The following is a 22,030-nucleotide window of genomic DNA, read 5'->3' on the forward strand; positions in this document are numbered from 1 at the left end:
TCTTCTGACATTTCTGTCAGTTTGCTCGATCTGTCAACATATAATGACGAAGCGGAGATTGAAACTACAATGAAGGACCAAGACTTGGCAGTTGGTAAAATGACTGTACCTACCTCACTTGCAGCGAAAGTATCCACTGTAGCAAGTATGCCGTCTGTTTGTGACAAAAATGCAAGGGTCTGCATCATAATTCCACCAAAGAGGTAATTTGCAGATTTGCGACCTGTTCCTTCAAGCCCGCCCTTTATGACTTTATGTCAAAGACGGGACAAGCTAACTGAAGACCATAAAATCTCACAAAAGCTAACAAATCAAGATACAAAGGTGCCTGTCTCTAGCTTTGTAAAAGCATCAAATGCTCAAATGAGAACTAAGGATAGTGGGTTTCGAGAACATAACCCTGCTGTAGAAAGATCCTTAGGTGGTCTTGTACCCAAACAAAATCAGTCAGTTGTAAAGGAAAAACCATACTCATAATACTGTTTGGCACTTGAACAAATTGAGGAGAATGACGACGGTCTTGTGCGTCTCCTCCATTATGTCCCCTCATTACGAATGATTGAGACTAATTACGTAAAAGTCGTTGACTTTTTCAATGAGAATCGGCACAATATGGTGCGGCTTCATATTGACTCGGGGATCATCTGCAATACACTGTTGAAAGCTGCCCCAGTGCTGATCTCTATGGGCTTTGACATCACGGAAATTCATCAGAACAAAGAAGATGCTGCGAATGTTAAAGATCCTTGTAAACGGCTGACTACTGAACACACAAGACCTGTTCCCAATAGTATTCATGCTGTAACTAAAGTTGTTTGCACGGAGGAAGCTGAGTCAAGCCAACCCATAGTTCCGACTGAGGCTCGTGATTCAGAGGCGGACAAAATCCTGATGCTTCCAACTGAACAAATTAAAATTACCATCGCAGAAAACATAAGTCTACCATTGACTGATGTAACTGAAGCAAAAATAGCCCTAGCAACTGATTCCTCTAAAGACTGGAGCTGGCTTTCTAAAGCCCTGAACTCTCAACATCAAAGCTAATGCCAAATTGGCAAAAACCCCATAATAAAGATAGCCAGCTGGAACACTTGTGGCCATCTTCACTTGCAAAAATCCACTTGGCTCGAAAGTATCGATGTTATGTGTGCCCAGGAAACCTGGCTGATTACATGCCCGGACATAGAAGTCTTTGAGATCGCCTTTAATCCTGCAACAAAGAAAAATCTTGGCAGACCAACAGTAGGATTACTGACATTGGTTCAAAAAGGCTCGGGCTACACAATCACTCGATCTTTCAATCACACGCCCTATATTCAGACAACGGTGCTTCAGTTCGAAAACCCCGGAAAACGGAAAAAGAATCTCCTGCATATCCTTAAACGTTGTTGGCAACATTAAGTTTCTCCTGCCTCCGTCTTCATTGATCAGATAACAAATATTATCGATAACATCTATAAGTTAGACGGGGCAGCAAATATATTGCTTTGTGGCGATTTAAACAAACTGTTTACCTGTGTCATCAAATAAAACTAAGATCTTTGCCTTGCAAAATGTGGCCCAATTATGATTATGGGAAATGCAGAACCGAAACATGCACATGTTGAATGGTCACACCACTGGGGATTTAGCACCAAAAGCCACGTGGAAGCGGGACACACAAGAATCCATTCTGGACCATTTTTTTGTTTCTCAGAGCGTGCATACCAATGAGTTGAAGTTACAGGTAAATCAAAGAAAGGAAAGCGATCATAAATTATTGATGTTTACTATTGCGGTTTCACCATAGAACAATTCTGAAAAATGGTCTATCGACATATCTTTAGAATCAAATCGAGTTCGACTATGTCTTTCGGAAAAAGAGATTCAGAGAATAAGCCATGTATACCTAGAAGACAAAGCTCAACTTGAATACTCCAATATATTGGAAATATACAAGGAAAAAAACAAGGATTGAAAAACCGTTGTTTTAAGAACCTGCATGCTTTTGACTTAGAAATCTCCAAACATAAACGTAAGATGAGAAGTGATATATGCGCTTGCAGTGGAGTGTATTCTAGCGAAATTGTTAAAAAGATCAAAAAATAAAACAAGCCTATAAAAATTGGCTTAAACACCACAAAAAAATAATGCTACAATCGGATGCGGAACTTATGCTATCAAAACTGGGAACCAGCAATACACGCGATTTTTGGAGTCTAATAAATAACCTCTCTGGTCCTCAGAGTGCCGTACAGTCTAACATGGTTAGCGAGAGCGCTTGGGTAACCTACTATAAGAAAGTGTATGAGACAAACGGCTCTACTGTAGACTCTGGGTTGCCAAAAATGGAGCATTGGGATCTGGAGTTTCAAGAAGAAGACATCTTCGAAATAATTAACTTAAGTACCTCACATGCCCCTGGGCCTGATGGTTTTACCAATTTACCTTGAAAGAAAATCCTCAAATTTGGGCGAACTTTTGTAACACCTTATTCAAAAAAATCGTGACAAGATGCGAGACACCAACATCATGGAAGAGCGCAATTATTGTTCCAGTGTTAAAAAAAAGGTGACAGACTAAATCCGGAACACTATCGCCCAATTGCGCTGCTTGACGTTCTGAGCAAGGTTTACGCTACCATGTTAAAATGGTCTCAACAAAATCACCTTATTGATCCAAGGCAAAGCGGCTTTGTAAAAGGAGTTGAATGCAGCTTGAACTTGTTCGTTGTTAACACCCTGAAAATGGAGGCTATACGAACTGGGACCAAGATTTACTTGGCAGTAATTGACCTATCCCAAGCCTTCGATAGTATAAACAGAGAAATTCTATGGGCAAAACTTGAAAAAACAATGTGTTCTCCCATGCCTTCTCGCCGCAGTAAAAGATCTGCATACTGAGACAAATGTCAGAATACGACTCGACCGGCAAGGAAACTGTCTGCACCAATCTCGATGTATCGTGGTGTAAAACAAGAATGCCCACTTGCAGCCATTATTTTCAACTTTTTTCTCCATGATATTGACCAAACTATTAACGGAGAGGGATCTTTTTCACCAAAAGTCAATGGGTCACACGCAAGTCATCTACTTTATGCAGATGACTTAATTGAATTAGACCTAAAACCAATTGGTCTACAACGTAAACTAACAGCATTGGTACGTTATGTTGAGAACAACGAGTTATGTATAAATGCTGCAAAATCAGAAATCCTTGTGCTAAGAGATCTACGTGGGCAAAGAAACAATATGCAATCCACCTTTAAATGGCATATAGAAAAAATACAACTTCTCTATCCCTGACACCAAATATCTAGGGATGAGGATTAGCTCCAGTTTGAATGATGCACCATGGGTCGAACAAACAAAAATGAAGAGTCGACAACTGGCTGCACAGGCTATCGTTTTACACAAACAATATGGCCGGTATTCCATGCTCCCAGTTATATCCTTCTTCAAACAAAAAGCTACTCCAGCCTTAATTTATGGGGCTGAATGTGCACTGGGCTGCTCAGCTGATTTGTGGAACTCGATTGAAAACATCTTTTGAACTAAAGTCCTTGGCTTACCTGGTGGCACCCCCTCCGCATGTATACGATACGAGCTGAGTATAACATCTATCAATGCAAGAGTGACCTGGAATACATTGTCCTTGTTTCGCAAAATGTCTCTTAAAGACCTCACCTTGCAGTTTAAAATCCTTGCAAACCCAGGAGAAACGAACTAAAACTCTGTCTTGTATCTATGGGTGCAACGCTGTGAAAACGTCCTCTCAGAACTAGACACAGATCTTGAAACTTTACACACTAATCCTGATCATGTCAAAAACAAACTATGGAGACATGACTGGTGCGAGACCTGTGATCTTAGATGCACCTATAAACTTATGCAAGACGCTCCTGGTGAAAGATCGTTAAACGAGATACATAGTCCTTGGAAATTATTCCCTGATGAAAGGAAAAGAAGACTATATGTGATGTGTCGTCTGAATATATTTAAAACCTGCGAAAGAACTAACCTTTCGACAAAAAATAACTTGCATTCTGAACTTTGTCGGTTATGTAGTGAAACGAAAAAAACTTTACAACACCTCGTTTTATTCTGTGCGGGCCTCACTGAAGACAGAAACCGTCAGTTTGGAAGCATCACGTCGGAAAGATCAAGCTACTGTGTGAAAGACTGGTGGCAACTAATGTTCGATGCAACTGACCAAAGATTAATCCTGTTGCTAACTTTTTTCTTGGAAGCAATGGCTTCACGACTTGAGTGTCTCGAGGATGCAAGAATCAAGAATCCAGGAACTTTGATTTGAGCTTGCATCTAATCACTGCCTCAAGTGTATGCTCCTGTCGTTCTATCTTGATGCACGAAGATTGGACCGATAGACTGCGAAGCCTTCTTCATTTCTGTTAGTGGGACGTCAATTTTGTCTTGTATTCTGGTTGTCTTGTTTGTTTGCTTCTGCTCTCCTTTTTAAAGGTTTATTATAAACCAAATAAAAATAAAATAAATAGAAAGGCAGCTCTGGTCATGACCCCGGGTGATAGTGTTTCAAATTCTCCTAAACCTTCAAGCTAGCCAAAGGTAATGCAAAGGCTATGCCCCTCCAGGAAGTATTAGGGACAGCAAGTATCAATGATTGATTACCAGACCCATATTAGCTAGTGAATGTGACCTGGGCAATTCCAGGAAGCCCCATGTCTAAACAACTGTGTTCTGAAGATGAACCTATTCTTCGCAGCAACTCTGTGACCATGTCAGGTTTGAATATGTCATTTGGTTGCAAAGAAACTCTAGTCGACAAACCAGAAGCTTTTCCTATGAGAAGCGATAACTTGCTTTTGTGTCCATGGATGGATCCCTCCAAATCAGTGAATGAAGGCCCACCACGGATGGAGGAAGCAAAAGAAAGACAGTGCCGGCTTTGTTACCATGCCTGGTGCTGGATTCCCCCCAATTAGTTCCAACAGTTTGCAATCTTTCTACATACACTGTTGACCCCAGTACTGGTCCCTTCCTGGACATTAACATGAATGGTATTTCAACAGATAAAGGTTTCTTTGGCTCATCACGTAGGCTAGGTAAAGTTGTTGACTGCAATGGACACATGGGTGATGGATATAAAGTCATGCTGGAAAAACTCTGGGACCAGATGGCATGGGGAAGGGAATTACACTACACTCATCTCTTTTGGGGTACACAAACTATGTGTGGATGTATTCACACAGTCCTACCAGCTGTAACCTTCATAGATCATACATCTATTGTTTTGGACACAGGATTCATATGCAGTAGTGGCCACCAATATAGCAGAGGAAGTGTTTGAATGTGCTGTCAGGCCATCTGCTGCAGCCGTTCAAATCACGTATATTTTGTCCATATCTGGAGACTCAAGTAAAGCGATTATACTCTGATTTATAGGCATGGGTGATTGTCAACAATGTAATGGCTCATTCCTGTTTAAGAGGGTTAGCAGACAACACTGTTCCCTACCCCCACTTCAATAGCTTGTGTGTTCTACTTCTGGAAACTTGTGCTACAATGGTTTAAGAAACAGAACATGTGTGGGGGTGGGAGGGAGAGATGGCAGAAGGGCAGTAGAATAATATATCATTATGCTTAGATGATCTCTGAAAGTAAAGAAAGTAGATCATTTTGGCAAGGTGTCTGGCCTCACATTGACCAGAGAAAGTATGGTTGGGCGGGAGAGGTCAGGCAAGCTCGATCCATTAAGTACCTGTGGAGGGTTGGTGTACAGCAGGTCACAGAGGAGAACGAAAAATGGAACACAGGAAAAACAAAAAGGCTTTGTTTTATTTTGACATAACCCCCATGTCTTGGTGTAGATAACCCAGCTGCTCCGCAGACTTCGGAAGGATGTCACGTGCCCTTTAGGGAGGCCCTTCTGGCCAGTAGCTTCTGTCAGTCACAAGATCTTATGGGTGAGTTTAAAAAATGCCTAACTAGAAAACGAAAGGAAGATTCTGGAAAAACAGTGTGAGGATGGAGGAGTAACTCATCCTGTGAAAAAGGGCCCTTAACCTAAAGGACCTTAGGTCCCATCCAAACTTTAATCTACATAATTTTAGGTCATCTACACCAAGGAAAGTGTCTTTCAACTTGTTCACAACTTCAGGATAGTTTTAAATACCCCAGCACACTTTACCAGGCTTTGGCAGATGATCACATAGGACACGCTCCTCTGGTTTTCTGTAGCCTTGTGATGCACTTTTACCAGTTAACGATCCCCGTAGCAGGACTCCTCTTGTCTTGAATGGTTCTTAATGGAGGCAAACCCTTGGAGTCCCTCTTCTTGCCTTGGCTGCTTATGGGTAGGAATTTCTTCCCCTCCAACCTGGGACTTTGTCAGGCTGTTGGATGTATTGCCCTCCAGCCAAGCCCCTCCCCTTGCCCCCCCGAGAGACTTGCACCAATTAAATCTCTAGTCAGATTTTATGGGTAACTGCTGCGCTTAAGCTCTGGTGGCAAGAAACTCACTAGCTCTTCAGTATCCAATGTACTGTGCCAGTTTCTGGGTGAAGGCCCCCAGCAAGTGCTTTGCGCTTTCCTGCGAGCTTGAGGTCTTACGTGTGGTCTACTTGGCTTATACGTCTTCAGTTCTATCCAACTGCTTCTCCTGCTCTGTTTCACTGAAATAAACACCAATTCAATAGAACGCTGTCCAAACTCCCTCAAGGTCTGGTGGTTTCTGCCTCTTTTTGTAGTTCGCTTTGGGCACTTGTTTCCAGAAAGTGCAGATTGGCATATGTTTCAGCTTTAGGTTAGGGTTATGCAATTGGTCCATGCCTAATGATTCTGCTGCCTCCCGAGGTGTATATTCTGTTCTCCATTTTTGCTCTAGTGCTGTGATTATTCCAATGATTCAATGTAGCCAATGCCCCAGCATCCGCAGATCTGAGGGCTCAAGAAGTTTATCCGCCATTTTAGAGCAGGCACAGGCCTTATGGCAGCCGGGTGATCTGTTTCAACTGCAAAGGCTGCAAGTCTGTTACAAGTTATTTGCATGGGCACTCGGAGTGGAGCTGTATCATTGGTGTTCCTTTCTTCACTGTGTGCATTTCTTTTCGGGCTCTGTTGGGTAATCCACAGCGGGACTTCCGCGAAACTAAGGTGATCTTGTTGCCGAGTCCTGCTCCGAGATTGTATTTGTGAATGGGACCTGGTTCTGGTTGTCAATGTCCTGTTAGTTTAAACTATGGTAAACACTTTCTGTGACCGTTTTTTCTTTGGCTCCAGACCCCCATATATCCCCTCAAATAACAGAAGCAAGGGGCACTTTTCCTAATGAGAAATATTTCTGCATGGGATATATTATAGTGATTTTCTTGCAGGAGTAACCATATAATACATGATGGTGCTGAAGAGGTAGCTGGGGAAGCTCTGGAGGCTCTTCCATTTACCATATCCATCAACATTATGCACAGCTGGTGACTTTCCCTGGCCCCCAGAGGAGAGTGCACTCACGGAAGAACATGGGGAGGGGGAGCAGGGACAACACGTGCTGCAGGGCGGTAAAGTAAAAACATTGACATGCCAAAACTGTAAACATACAGCATAATGATATATTACATAGGTACACTATTCCAAACACAAATACAGGTAACAAGAGACGGGTAAATAGCAAGTGCCAATAGACAAAGAGCACTGGAAAGAACAAATGCAGATTAAAAAAAAGATCTATTTAAAATATCTCAGGAAATGAGACTAAGCGTCTGTCAATGCCAAAAATACGGGGGGGTTAGTGTTAATCTTGCAGTCTGAATTGACAGCATTTTACATAGACTATACAGCAAGAGAACATAAGCAAATGTGGGTTAGCAAATGTCTTGAGCCGTCGTGACAGAAGACTCCATGTCACTGGGGTAAAAATGCTCCATCCATGGGGTTTCTTTTCGACAAAATAAATGATTTGCTTTCCTTGAACTTGTAAACCAAGGATATACCTCCCAGAATGCATTACGTTATATGTGATTTTTGAAAACATTTTGTTTGGACTATTCACGGAGTACCAACCTAACTTTGAAAAACTGGTTATGGCAAGAGGGGGAAGATGGAAATTTAAAGCAAGAGAGATACAGAGGGTATGGCGTGCTTACAGTACAGATTTAGGTGAGGATTTTTTAAGTTACATTGCTATGTAAAAATGCAGGACAAGTATAGCCTTAATGCATCCAAACCTGAGGGGGTACTTCCTAAAGAGTATGTGGAACCTATCTAAGTTCCAGCTCCCGTTGTTGTCCGACTTTTAGAAGTTGTGACCATCAATCGGGTACTAGGAGACCATGCACCATATAACCAACAAAACCATTACACAAATGTATTTATATTAAGGGTTCCAAAAATAAATACCTATATGTTGATATCTGTGTTTGCTAAGTTCAAACTTGATCTATTCCTGGTGAACATGCTGGTCTGAATACAGTGACCTCCTAACAGTCTGGCTTATTCACAGAAGAGGTTACCCCATGCCAGCGAGACATGCTGGCAGCCTTCTGTCTTGGCAGCAGGGTCCAAACAGGTGGTAAGTGGGGTCACTGATGAGAAGGGAAAAGGAGGAACCCATAAAAAGTCAATGCAACAAAAAACACTAATGGACGCCAGTCCACAGGTGATAAAGGACTAGGCAGTACCATTAAAAACAGCATAACGTTCAGCTTGTGTTGCTACACCAGCTTAATCACATAGATCCACAAGATTACATTTCAGCACTACTTGAACCCATTCACACCTGCAAATACGGATATAGTAAACAAGTCAATAGAGAGCGTCTGTACCTAGTCAGCTCAAAGCAGCTTTGTATATTGTTTTTAAAAAAATAATTGTTGCATGCTCACTCAGTGGCAGCTGACTTCAGACAAAATGGTGCTAAATCTGCATTCTTAGTCATAATATTCTAAAGAATCAATTAAGCGTCTATCTATGAAAGCAGAAAGGTACTTGGTGATTAGCAGGGCAGGGAGAGGCACGGGAAAAGCCCAAATTAATGGAAAAGAGCTGTTGTCTGCGCAATTAAGAGCAGTGTCTGACTTCGTCATCCTAGACATGGCCAACTCTTTCGACACAACAGGCATAACATCCCATTTAAAAGACTGAAATAAGTAACGGCAGAATCCAAGCAACTATCCATTTTGAATACTGTATTGCTATCTAAGTGGGACTCTAAAGCCTGCATTATGTGCATGTTAACTCTCAGGCTATGTACCTACTACGCAGGGTTCTCCTCTCTAGCTCTTCTCCTTAATATACATTTAAAATCTTTGCACAACATACTGGGGTATCAAGGCGTGATACACCGATCAGATGCAGAGGAAATACATCTGTCTCTGCTGTCTCCTATTGTACAGTAATTTGTAACGTGATTAACAAGGCCTCATAACAAACATTTGATGGCTAACAAGCAGCTATCAATGAACCAGGAATATGTGTTGGAAAGAAATAACTTCTTTCTCATCTCCCAACAGAATACCTAACCTGGGACATTCATTATAACACTTCCTATACTCTTAGCAAAGCTCCCAAGGGTGTATCTAGAAAATGACAACTAGATACGCTATTTAAGACTCTACTGGTGGCTCCAGTTCCTAGAAGAAACTGGCAGGGCAAAGAACAAGTTACTTACCAAACTGGTAACGTTCTTTCGATGGGATGTTCCTCCGACGTATTCCTTATCTTTGATGTTATCCATTCCAGCTTGCTAGCCTCGGAAATGTATTTCAGTAGAGGGCGCTGTGCGTCGACGTCCTTTGAGTCGGTGTCCCTCGACAGCCTCCGTATCGGCGCCGTCATCATCATGGGTATAAATAGACTCAGTTTTGAAGTTCAGATTTGCTTTGCGTTAATTGGTTAGTAACCTTGAAGGAGCGTAAGCTGCAACTACAAGGGAAGTTTTTCTGCGGGGAGGGATGGGAGGGGCGAAAAGGAATACGTTGGAGGAACATCCCATCGAAAGAACGTTGCCAGTTTGGTAAGTAACCTGTTTTTCGAAGGGATTGTGTCCTCCGACGTATTCCTTATCTTTGATAGACTCCCATAGCAGTAGTGTAAAGAGAAGGTGGGAGTAAAGATGAAATATTTACCTTTAAAGGTGTACAGAATGCAACACAGTTTACCCAAATCTTGTCTCCTGGCTAGAGGAGGAATCCAGGCTGTAAAATTTGATAAAAGTATGTGCGGACGACCATGTGGCAGCCGCACATATCTCTTTAATTGGGACCCCACTTTGGAGAGCTGAAGAGGCTGTGATACCCCTTGTTGAATGAGCCTTTAGATGTTGAGGGGGTTCTTTTCCTGCCAATTTGTAGCATTCTAGAATGCTTAATATGATCCATCTTGAAATGGTCTGTTTTGTGATTGGCAATCCTAATTGTGCCCTGCGGATCCTACAAACAATTGGTGTGCTTGCCTTATCCTAGCAAGTCTGCTAATACAAAAACTCAGGGCACGCCTTGGATCCAGCCTGTGTAATCGCTCTTCCTCTTTCCCTGGTTGAGGAGGAGGATAGAACGAAGGTAAGGTTATTTTCTGAGTAATATGGAATTCAGAGACCACCTTTGGGAGAAAATTGGGCTTCACTTGTAAGGCAACCTTGTCTTTATGAAAGATTGTGTGAGGAGGTTTGCAAGATAGAGCTTGTAATTCGCTCACTCTTCTAGCAGAAGGTAAGGCCACTAGAAAGACTTTTTAAGAGTGATAAACTTTAGTGAACAAGAAGTGGTTCAAAAGGAGTACCCATTAGAAACTTTTAGACTAGATTTAGGTCCCACAAAGGAACCTGAAAGGGTTTTGGTGGATAGACATTGGTTAATCCTTTCAGAAATTGGATTACTACAGGTAGTTTGAAATATGAAGGCTCCTCAGCAGTACGCCTAAAGATAGCGCTGCGAGGTAGCCCTTGATCGTACCAATTTGAAGTCCTGAATTTGCTAAGTAAAGCAAGAAAAACAACACCATTGGTGTATTGCATGAAAAGGGTTCAATACTCTTTTCTCTACACCAGTAGCAAAATGTGTTTCAACGGCAGCGGTATAAAGTCTTTGTTGCTGGCCTTCTGGCTGAAAGCAACACCTCCATGACGTCATCCGGGAGATCCCAATCCTTGTATCTCAACCTTTCAGAAACCAAGCGTGAAGGTTGAGGGTTCTGATGTCTGGATGGAGAACCTGACCTCCCTTCTGCGAGAGAAGATCCTCTCTTTGCGGAAGACGAATCAGAGGACAGATGGACATGTCTAGAAGGTCCGGGTACCACATTCTCCTGGCCCAATCCGGGGCAATTAGGATCATGGCTTTCCGGAATCTTCTCAGCCTTCTGATCATTTGAGGAATGACAGGGACTGGAGGAAATGCGTACAGAAGTGGAAACTCCCGGTCCACTATGAACGCGTCCCCTAGAGCTCCTCTCGGGGGAAATTCCCTTGAACAAAACTGATCGCACTTCCTGTTGATGCTAGTGGAGAACAGATCCACTTGAGGGGTTCCCCAAAGGGTGAAGATCTCTTGAAGGACTTCCTGAGCTAGCTCCCACTCGTGGAAGACTGTGCCCTGCCTGCTCAGAGCGTCCCCCGTCAAATTCTTCTCTCCTGCTAGGTGAATTGCTGATAGAGAGATTCCTTCTTGAATTGCCCAAAACCAGAGCTGCATTGCCTCTCTGCACAGTGGCAGTGACCCTACGCCTCCTCTTTTGTTGAGGTAGTGCATGGCCACTGTGTTGTCCGTCATTATCAGGACATTCTTTCCCTGTACTGATGGCAGAAAAGCTTTCAGCGCTAGTCTGATTTCTCTCAGCTCCAACAGGTTGATGTGTAGTCTGGACTCCGATGGAGACCAATGACCGCTGATGGTCAAGTCGTTGGCATGGGCTCCCCACCCCGTGAGGCATCCGTGACTACGGTCATCTCCGGCCATGGTTGCCAAAACTGTTCTCCTTTCAAGATGTTCTCCCGACCGATCCACCACTGAAGGTCTCAAGCTACTCTGTCCGGGACTTGTAGGAGATCTGACATTCTTCCAGAGAATTGCGACCACCGGGTTCTTAGTGCCCACTGGAGGGATCTCATTCTCAGGCGAGCCTCTCGCACTAGCAAGATGCAGGATGCCATGAGGCCTAGCAACCTCAAAAGGTCAAAGGCTGGTAGACGTTGGGCATTTTGAAACTTGGTGACCATCTGTAGAATATCTTGAGCCCTCAAATCTGGTGGCGAGGCTTTTCCCAGGGAAGTGTCCAGGACTGCTCCAATGAACTGGAGTCCCTGTGATGGTATCATCTGTGACTTCTTTAAGTTGAGGGAGAAGCCCAGCTTGTGAAGGAAGTGGCAGACATAATCTAGCTGGATCTGAGCTTGTTCCAGAGATACTGCTCTGATCAACCAATCGTCCAGGTAGGGGTAGACATGGATCCCTTCCCTCCTCAAACTTGCAGCCACTACCGACATTAGCTAGGTAAATACCCTCGGGGCGGAGGTCAGCCCAAATGACAGAACTCGAAATTGATAGTGAGAGTTGCCAATTGCAAACCTCAGGTATTTCGTGTGTTTGAGATGGATTGGCACATGGAAATAAGCATCCCTAGAGATACCAACCATTCCTGAAGCTGGAGGGCCTGTAGGATCTGAGAAAGGGTTACCATCTTGAACTCGTCTTTCCTGAGGAATTTGTTCAATTTTCGCAAGTCCAAGATGGGTCTCAGTCCTCCGTCCTTCTTTGGTACCAGCAAGTAGGGGGAATACCAAATACTCGCACTATTCGGCCCCGCATCGCCTGCACACGAGGCTTGATTACTTTTTCGCTACGCTAGACATAGGCGCGGAGTGCGACCATATAGACTACAGGGCGAGAGTCCTCTCTGACCACTCGCCCCTGGTCATGCGATGGCAGCTGTATTCCCCACGAGCGCGTATACCAACATGGCGCCTCAGGGCGGAGGCGCTGAAGGACCCTGCCTTCAGAGAGGATATGAGGGAAGAGATAACTGCTTATTTTGAGGTGAATACAGGGAGCGTTAAGTCGGCTGGCACCTTATGGGAGGCCTTTAAGGTCGTAATGCGGGGGATCGCCATTGCGAAGTCTAAGGGATTGATGGGGGGAGTCCTGGCGGATCTGCATAGAGCTGAGACTGAGCTGGAGGAGGAGTTGGAAGGTGGTGGGATTGATGCGGAGGCGGTCTCCAAATTGCAACAGGAGTGTGCGGAACATTGGGATAGGCTCTGTAATTTGAACTATAGAAAGTATATTGAGAGATTGCATGCGGGGGGAGATAAAACGGGCCGACTCTTAGCTTGGCTGTACAAGAGCGAGACCCCACGATCCCCGATCAGATTGGTAACCAATGAAAAGGGGGAGGAAGTAGACACCCAAGAAGGCGTGAATAGGGCATTCGTGGAATACTATAAGGTCTTATACGAAGATTGCGAGGGGGGCAGCCAGGAGGAGATAGACGAAGTGCTGGAAGATGTAGGCTTGCCTAAGGTCAGTGATGAGGAGCGAGAGGAGCTGGATGCTCCGATCACCCTGGAAGAGTTGAAGGAGATTGTGAGACAGTTGTCCACTAGCAAGGCCCCAGGGGCAGATGGGTTCCCCAGTGAATTTTATAAAGTGTATGCGGAGGAAGTGCTCCCGCCCATGCTGGAAATGCTCAACGAAGCATACGAGGTGGGACGGCTGCCGGAGTCACTTAGGGAGGCGATTATAATACCGCTCCCCAAGCCAAATAAACCGGGACATGATTGTGGCTCCTACAGGCCCCTGTCGATGCTGAACCAAGATAGCAAGATCCTGACAGCTGTCCTGGCTACTAGAATGCGTAGAGTGATCAGCAAGTTGATCCACCCTGACCAGACGGGCTATGTCCCTAATAGGAACATTACTCACAACCACAGACGCCTCCACAGGGTGGTCGAATGGGGATGTAGTGATGACGGCGAAATGGCGATAGTGGCATTGGACGCGGTTAAAGCGTTCGACTCTGTTCGGTGGCCTTGGCTGCTGGCGGCTCTGAGATGGTACGGGATGGGACCAGGTTACGTTAGGTGGGCTAAAATGTTATACAGTGCACCACTAGCCAGGGTCCGCACGGGTGCAGTGGTGTCAGAGAGATGGCAGTTGGGCAGAGGCACTAGGCAGGGGTGTCCCTGGTCCCCAATGTTGTACATCCTGGCCCTAGAACCCTTAGCGATTTACCTACGGCAGCAATATGACCCGGTCGGCATCGATGTAGGAGTAGAGTGTCACCTTATATCCCTGTTTGCAGATGATATGCTGCTATACCTAAGATACCCAGAAGAAAATTTGCAGTATGTCTTAGAGGTGATGGGGAGGTATGCCTGGTTGTCCGGTATAGCGGTAAACCCCCAGAAATCCACTCTATTTCCGCTAGGAGGCTATGTGGGGACTCCGGTAGAGAGGTTGCCAGTGTTGCAGATCCCGTGGGCGACGAGTTCCTTCAGATACTTGGGAATTGACGTGTATCACACGACTGAGGAAGAGCACAAGCATAACACTGAACTTGCTGTGGGGAAGATCGAGAAATGCATGAGGTTCTGGGAAAGATTGCCATTAGCGATGATGGGCCGGGGAGCTATGCTTAAAATGGTGGTACTGCCCAGGCTTTTACATTATTTTAACAACATCCCTTACATGATTCCTAAGAAGTTTTTTGTGAGGCTACATAGTGTTTGCAGAGAATTCCTGTGGCACGGCACGCGCAACAGAGTCGCACTGTGGAAGCTGCAGAACTTCTATGAGAAGGGCGGAGTCAAACTGCCGAACTTTGAGGGATATTATGTGGCAGCGCAGCTACAATATGTTTCCAGGTGGCTCTCTGACGACGAGACCCCTGAACACAGGCTGTTTGGGAGGGATTGCTCCCCTTTTTATCTGCGAGAGGTGATCTGGGTGACTAATGCATGCATGAGGGAGCGGCCTAGAATGCTAGCTTTGGGACGGAACATGTGGAGACGGGCCTGCCGGATGATGGGTAACCCTTTGCCGTGTGTGTCGCAGTTCCCATTGGTAGCACTGGCGAAGGGAGACGGGCAGCTCAGAGCAATCATCCGGATATACTGGGAGTCAGTGGGGTTGGTCACCATGGGAGATATTTGGCAGGATGGGACCATCATGGAGTTCGAAGAACTAGAGGCAGGGTCGGGACTGCACAGGGGTCAATATGTGACATATCACAGGATAGTGCAGGAGATCCGGAATAGGTGGCCTGAAACTACCCTGGCCGATGAACCGGACGCCACGGTGGAGATACTATATGACACATCGGAGGGCGGGCATGAGGTCTCTAGGTTGTATGAGATGTTGATGACGAAGGTTGGGAGCGATTTAGTGCACTTGAGACTGGAATGGGAAATGGAGATGGGGGCCCCGATGGCAGATGGGTTGTGGGAGCGTGCCTTGGGGTATCATAAAAAAGTATCGAGAAATGCCAGGTTTAAGCAAATACAGCTTTATATAACGCACAGGGCATACATGACCCCCTTGAGAATATCCAAATTCCGGGATGTTGGACGCCAGGCGTGCCCCAAGTGTGACGAGGAGAATGCAGACATGATACACATGTTCTGGTCGTGCCCAGTAATTGCAGGCTACTGGGGTGAAGTGGCGCAGAAGCTGGCAGGAAAGAGGGTCACGCTCAAAGTGGATTCAGCCTGGGCCTGCTTACTGGGGGGATATCCCAGAGCGTGTAAACTTAGACATGTCGAGAAATTGAAAGATTTGGCTTATGTGCTTGCTAAACGTAGGATTGCCATGGGATGGAAGGAGTGTCATAAGCCACGAGTGAAGGTCTGGTGGAGGGATCTCCTAAAATGGATGGAGGCCGAGACGGCTGTGTGGCGGGATACCAGTATTGCAGGGGAGGAGGAGGAAATGTGCTCCCTCGCGGCATGGAAATTGTTGATAGCCGAACTGTTTGGAACGGGGTCGGCTCCAATTGAATCTGAGAGCGATGACGCCCCCCCCGTTCACAGCGGATACCGATGGCGGACACCATACGGGCTCATAGGGGGGAGGGATGGGGATTGCAGTGCTTTTTGTTGTTAAATGTGTTTATTTATGTTCTGTTGTATTGTCGTTTGGTTTATATATAAAATAAAAATATATTTTAAAAAAAAAAAGTAGGGGGAATACCAACCCTTGTTCCTCTCCGCTACGGGTACCGGTTCTATGGCACCCTTCTCTAGCAGGTCTAAAATCTCCTGCATAATGAGCGGGTCTGGAAGCTTCAAAGAGTTGTTCCCCGTTGGATGACTGAGGAGTGTGTAGAAAGGGCAGGCAGTAACCTTGGGCAACTGTCTCCAATGCCCAAGCATCTGACGTAATAGCCTGCCCTTCTGCCAGATGTTGAGTTAACCTGCCCCCTACTGGTGTCTTGTGAGGGGAGACCTCAGAGGGGTTCAGAAGCGGCTGACACAGATGCCGAGGGTAAAGTGTCACCTGCTGCTGCGGCTTTTGTACCTTTGACCCGTCCACCACGGGTGAATCGTTTCTGGCCCCTTTGAGCTGGCTGTCCTCTGCCTCTTCCGAATGCGGAGTAAAAGCGAAAGGACCTACCCCTCCAGGAAGCTCCTGAGGGGCGATTTGGAGTCTGCCGGATTGCAGCCCCAAGGCATTTTGCTGCTGCTTTGGATGTTTGTAATCTCTCCAGGCTGTCATCAGCCTTCTTTCCAAATAAATAAGTGCCGTCAAAAGGGCATGTTCAGAAGTCTGGCTTGTACATCTGGAGCAAAACCAGACTTCCGCAACCACGCAAATCTGCGGATTGTGGTACTTCCCGCCATTACCCTACTGATGCTGTCAGCAGAATCAATGCCCGTTTGGAGGGACTCGCACATTGCATCCTTTCCATCCCTGATGATGTTTAAGAATGCATCCCTTTCTTGTCCTTCTAGGAGACAGTCAGCCGTAGATGAAGCACTCCCCCAAAGTGTGTGGCTGAACCTTGCTAGCGTGCAAGTGGCGTTGATGGACTTAAGCGCCATGCTACATGCCGAATATACTTTTTTTGACGTGGCATCACATCTTTTATCATCCCTGTCCTGTGGAATAGTAGGGTATGCCGACTAACTGTTAGATGAAGTCGCTGTTTGTACAACGAGGCTCTCTGGAGTTGGATTCTTGCACAGATATTCAGGATCTGAAGCTGATACTCTGTATTTAGCAGAAAGGTTTTTATTTACTGCAGGGATAACTTCAGGAGTTTTCCAATTAGCAGATATTTTTCTTTGCAGAGCAGTATGAAAAGGAACAGGATCCTCCTGTGGACCTTTATCTAAAATATCAGTAAGGTCATCCTGCTGAAAAGAGGGTGTAGGTGTAGTCCACCCCATGAATTCAATTATTCTGGCCATCAGAATCCTATAAGGAGTCTAAGAGCATGCTCTCAAGGGTCTGGTTTAGCAAACTCTACTTCTGGAGAAGTATCTAAACCACTTGCCTCATGTAGGGACTCTTGAAGGTCTTTTAACCTGTTCTCCTCAGAGATTAATTCCTCTGGCATGGGTATTATAGTCCTTTGCAAACCAAAGGGTCTCTCATTGTCGGAATCCTCCCCTTCCTCATATATAGGAGGACAAGGCTCTAAAGTAGTCAGACCTAGGATATGGTTTAAAACCCATTTCTAGAGCAGAAGGCGCTAAATTTGTTGTCACTGCCAGAGAAAACGTTGAGGTTGTCAACGTGAACGTCAAAGGCTTCGACAATCCTGAAAAAGGCGTTTAAAAAGTTTGAAAAGACCTCGATGCACTCAAGAGGATCGGAATCCTACTCGGCGTCGTCGAGATTGTCGATGACATCCTCAACCGCAAAACAAAGAGGTGGGTTTCCCCTACTTCGCTGGCAGAGGGGAAGCAGCGATCAATATAAATGAAAAACCAGCCAGCGGAATGAATTGAAGATACTCAAACAGGCCGCTAAAAGGCCACCAAAACGGGGGGAGGACCCCCACCAAAACGGGGGAGGACCACCAAGGGTCACAACACAGATCAATCCACTAAGAACGAAACAATCGTTAAAAATACTGTATTTATTTAGAATTTGTACTCGTTAAAATAAGTATTAAATCATCTGAAGTTCTGTACAAAAAATACGCAAAGTGACAACATTAATGTATCAATCATAAAGTGCATCATGTAAAGTGACTGAGTGCTAGTTTCACTGTTGGCTGTAAGTGAAAAAGTCAAAGAAATAAAATCACAGTAGACCTAGATGCTACTAGATTGAACCCAAAAAGGGGTTTCCCGTGCGAGCGAAGAAAGTCACTCGATAAGGGAAGCCACAATCGCCTATTCAGATCTGAAGGCAAAAGGGCCAAAAAATAAAACAACAAAGGGCAATCTAGTCACTAAAGGATAATGCAGCCAACCGCAATGGTTAGTTACAGCACTGCACAATATAATGAACACAAACATTGAAAAAAACGCTAAAATTAGCCACGTCATGGTTGGAGCTTTCAACACCTCTACTGCCTGTGACGTAGTGACAGTTGTAGGTTTGTTCTTTATCGGCTCGACAGTGGCTTCGAAGAAACCGATTTATGCGAAGGGCCCTTCGACAAAGACGTCGATGACGCAGATTTGTGAATCCAAGGAAACGTCGATGACGCGGTCTTATTGCTTTTACTCGAGGGTTCATGACGCTCTCGAGTACCTTCTCCTGCCGGGTTCAACGACTCGCTGTGTTTTGCTTTTTCGGGTCTTTAACCCTGTTTATCACCTTTAGACGTCTCCGAGGGGGTCGAGGTCGCTTTCTCGAAGATGCTAAGCATTTTTTTACGGAATTCCTCCCACTTAGAGCTGTGTTTTGTGGGCCAGGTCACCCTTTCTGGGGAAGTAGAGGAAGAAGAAGAGGGAGATCTACGACACTTCTTAGAGTGTTTTGATCTCGAAGACTGATGAGAACCGCTTCGAGATCTTGAATGGGAATGTTTCTTTTGTCGATGAGGAGACGAATGTCTCGACTCGGCCGAAGAAACTTTCAAGGGATTAGAAGTTTTAAAGTCCTTACCTCTTTCTAACTTCCCCTTACGCTCCTTCAAGGCTTTCGCCGTCATGGACATACAGTCCTCGCATTCCGAACAGTGATGCTCCGATCCCAGGCACACAAACAGATCCGGTGAGGATCCGTTAACTACATTTTCTTCCCACAGTCACGAAATTTCTTGAAACCGGACCATGGAGTCGATGGTTCGGATGAAGAAGCCATCGTGTAATGGTAATAATCTTCGAAGAATAAGAAGGTTTTTCTGAAGAAAGGAAGCAACGTTACGTTTCCGAGGCCCACGAAGCGCGGAAAAACGGAACTGAGCAACGGACGCTGCAAGTTTATATATACTCATAATGATGTCAGTGCCAATACAGAGTCTGTCGAGGGACACCGACTTGGATGTCGACGCGCAACGCCCTCTACTGAAAGAAATTTCCGAGGCCAGCAAGCTGGAAATCGGGTTGCTTTCCCTTTGCCTTTGAGGGGTTGATCGGTGTCCATTATATCTTTTAGATGTAAACCTTGAATACTCAAAAAGGCCTACGAGGAGAGGCTTGCCTGCTCCAAACTAGGAATGACATGTGGCCTGGAAGTCCGACTTCCCGTTTTGAATGTGAAAGTGGGTCAAGGTGGATGTCAAAATTATCCGCACATGGGTTAAAGGGCAAATGGCTCCGGTTCATGTTATTCAAGCCAAGTTTTAATTTGGAGGAGGGAGTGGCAGTTGGAAGGAAGAACACAATTTTTTGGCTCTGGACAAAACACAGCAGACATCCATATTTTGAGGATTAGGAATTTAGGACACTTCATGTCTTTTGTCCATGAAACTCTCAAGATGGGAGTATTGGTTCCCAGTGACTTGTGAGATCTGCCAAAATTTGCTTTGCTTTACACACTCACAGCCCTAGCTAATGTCAGGCGTCATTTGCACAAATAATATTCTTGCTTGTCAGCACCATAAAAAAGTAGCATACACAAATTCTAGATACCATTATCTTCCATGGCAAATTCCCAAGCTTTTGGCACTGGGTATTAAATCTGTGCAGGGTCCCTCAAAAATCCGAAGCGAAACAATGTGCAATCACCTAGTGACCAAATGTCTAATAATAATACTCACGTTAACTTGCTATTTGTCTTGGTCTCTTTGGGGAAGGGGTACTTCCACTTGGTGATGCGCCCAACCTCTCCAGACATAAAAGTAAGATACCGAAGAGTCTCCACTGCCACGTTTGTGTGTAATACTTTCCGCAAGCCTTCACGCTGCCAGATGTACAAAGCTACTACAGGGGAGGCATAGTTCTGAATCCACAGGACGTCCCCAGACTCGCTGTCCACTGTGACCACCAGCCCATCGCCATTTGACACAAAGTGGGACATTTCTATAACACAAACAAAACGAACATCAGAACCAATGCTCCTCTTTTCTATGTGCAGACATGCCATTTCAGAATCCTACATTTAGTACAAGGGTAACAGAGCCAGACCTAATTTTAAAATAGCACACAGAATTGTGAACAAAATTCGAAAAATGTTCTACTATTGTATACACTTTCAGACTGAGAACTGGCACACCTCGTATTTAAGCTGTTTTGGTATGATATGATATTTTATTTATTTATATTGCGCCCATACACAAATGTTTCAGAGCACGAGGCAGGGGAGGGGAACAAGGGAGGACAAAAACAACTATCTTACTAGGCCCAGTGACATTAAGAACGTGCAAGTGCATGGGGGAGTGGAGAGTGCTGAACATGTGTTCAGAACAACAAATAGTGCTGCCAGCAGGTGGTAAGTGTGAGAATAAGGTGCAGACAACAGGTGTCAAATAAGTGCAAGAACTGGACTGTAGAGTTATGGATACAGACCCAAGTGCAAGGTTTGCCAGGAGGCAGTGCAAGTGTGTAGCAGGTTAGGCAGGGATCTGGGCCCAAAATCAGAGGGTAGCCAAGGACCGAGTGCCAAAGCAGAGAGAGGAAGAGCAAAGGCAGATGCAAAGAGAAAGGTCTTGAGGTGCTTCCGAAACCGAAGATGGTTCTCCTCAAGTTTCAGAGAGGCAGAGATGTAGGCTCCAGCCGGAAAAAAGAGATCTACCCCCAACTCGTTGCTTGGAGAAGTGACCGACCATGAGGGAGTTGGAGCTGGAGGAGCGAAGAGCTTGAGTAGGAAGGTATTTCCAAAGGGAGAGTTGAAGGTATTGCGGACCCAGGCCCCAAATGGCCTTGTGGACAATGCAAAGGGTCTTGAAATTAATCCTTGCACCCACTGGGAGAGAGATTTCATGGCTGGAGAGATACAATCCCTCGGCTTGAGGCCAAGGACAAGTCTCGCAGTCTTGTTCTGGATGAGTTGCAAAGGTCGGAGAGTAGAGGCAGGAAGATTTAGAAAAGATGTTGCAGTAGTCCAGCCAAGAAAGAATCAGAGCTCTAGAGACAGTAAGCTTCTGGGGCAAAGAGAGGAAATGCAGTATATAGACAGCAACAGACCAGACTCCTATATTTAACATGATTTTGCGCATACTGCATTGCTACTTCAAGCAAAAAACAGTAACCCACCGTTTCCATTTGCAACGCAAACCGCACCAGCACAGTGGTAACTTGAGAATGTGGCATGGGGTAATGGTTTATGTGTTATTCTTGCAACCAAGCGACCAAAGTACGAGTCCTAGCTTGTTCACTTTATCAAATTGTGTGAGATTCTGGGCTCATCCCTTTCTTTATGTGGCTTGATTCCATTATCGGCCATAACTGGGACCATTTACACATGTGCGAACCCCACAGTGCATATGGATGCATATTTTGCTTCCTTAAACATCCATTACAACTGTTTAAACTGTTTAACCTGTAACTATTTTGCTCTGTAGTCTTCCCTTCATAATGGTTTCTTACATGAGTCATCTATGTTAAAGCAGTAAACATCAGCTGTAGCCGTTGCATCCGAACTGTGAAAGGCAGTTGTTGGGCGGGAATTCACTGAGCACACATTTAGGCACATCAAAAAACGTGTGGATTTCACACAAATATGTTCACAGGGAACTTCGAAGCGGTG

At 45.2% G+C, this 22,030-nt stretch overlaps 1 protein-coding gene across 1 annotated transcript in view; it reads right to left on the reverse strand.

Annotated features, from left to right (window-relative positions):
* Positions 1-22,030, reverse strand: part of ERN1 (endoplasmic reticulum to nucleus signaling 1) — a 749,808-nt gene that overhangs the window by 300,257 nt on the left and 427,521 nt on the right. The window contains exon 8 of the mRNA XM_069654991.1: positions 20,103-20,364. Within this exon, the coding sequence (XP_069511092.1) occupies positions 20,103-20,364 (262 nt within the window). The remainder of the gene's footprint in view (positions 1-20,102; positions 20,365-22,030) is intronic.

Source organism: Ambystoma mexicanum, chromosome 3q, assembly GCF_040938575.1.
Source record: "Ambystoma mexicanum isolate Mex_15411 chromosome 3q, UKY_AmexF1_1, whole genome shotgun sequence".
Taxonomy (NCBI): domain Eukaryota; kingdom Metazoa; phylum Chordata; class Amphibia; order Caudata; family Ambystomatidae; genus Ambystoma; species Ambystoma mexicanum.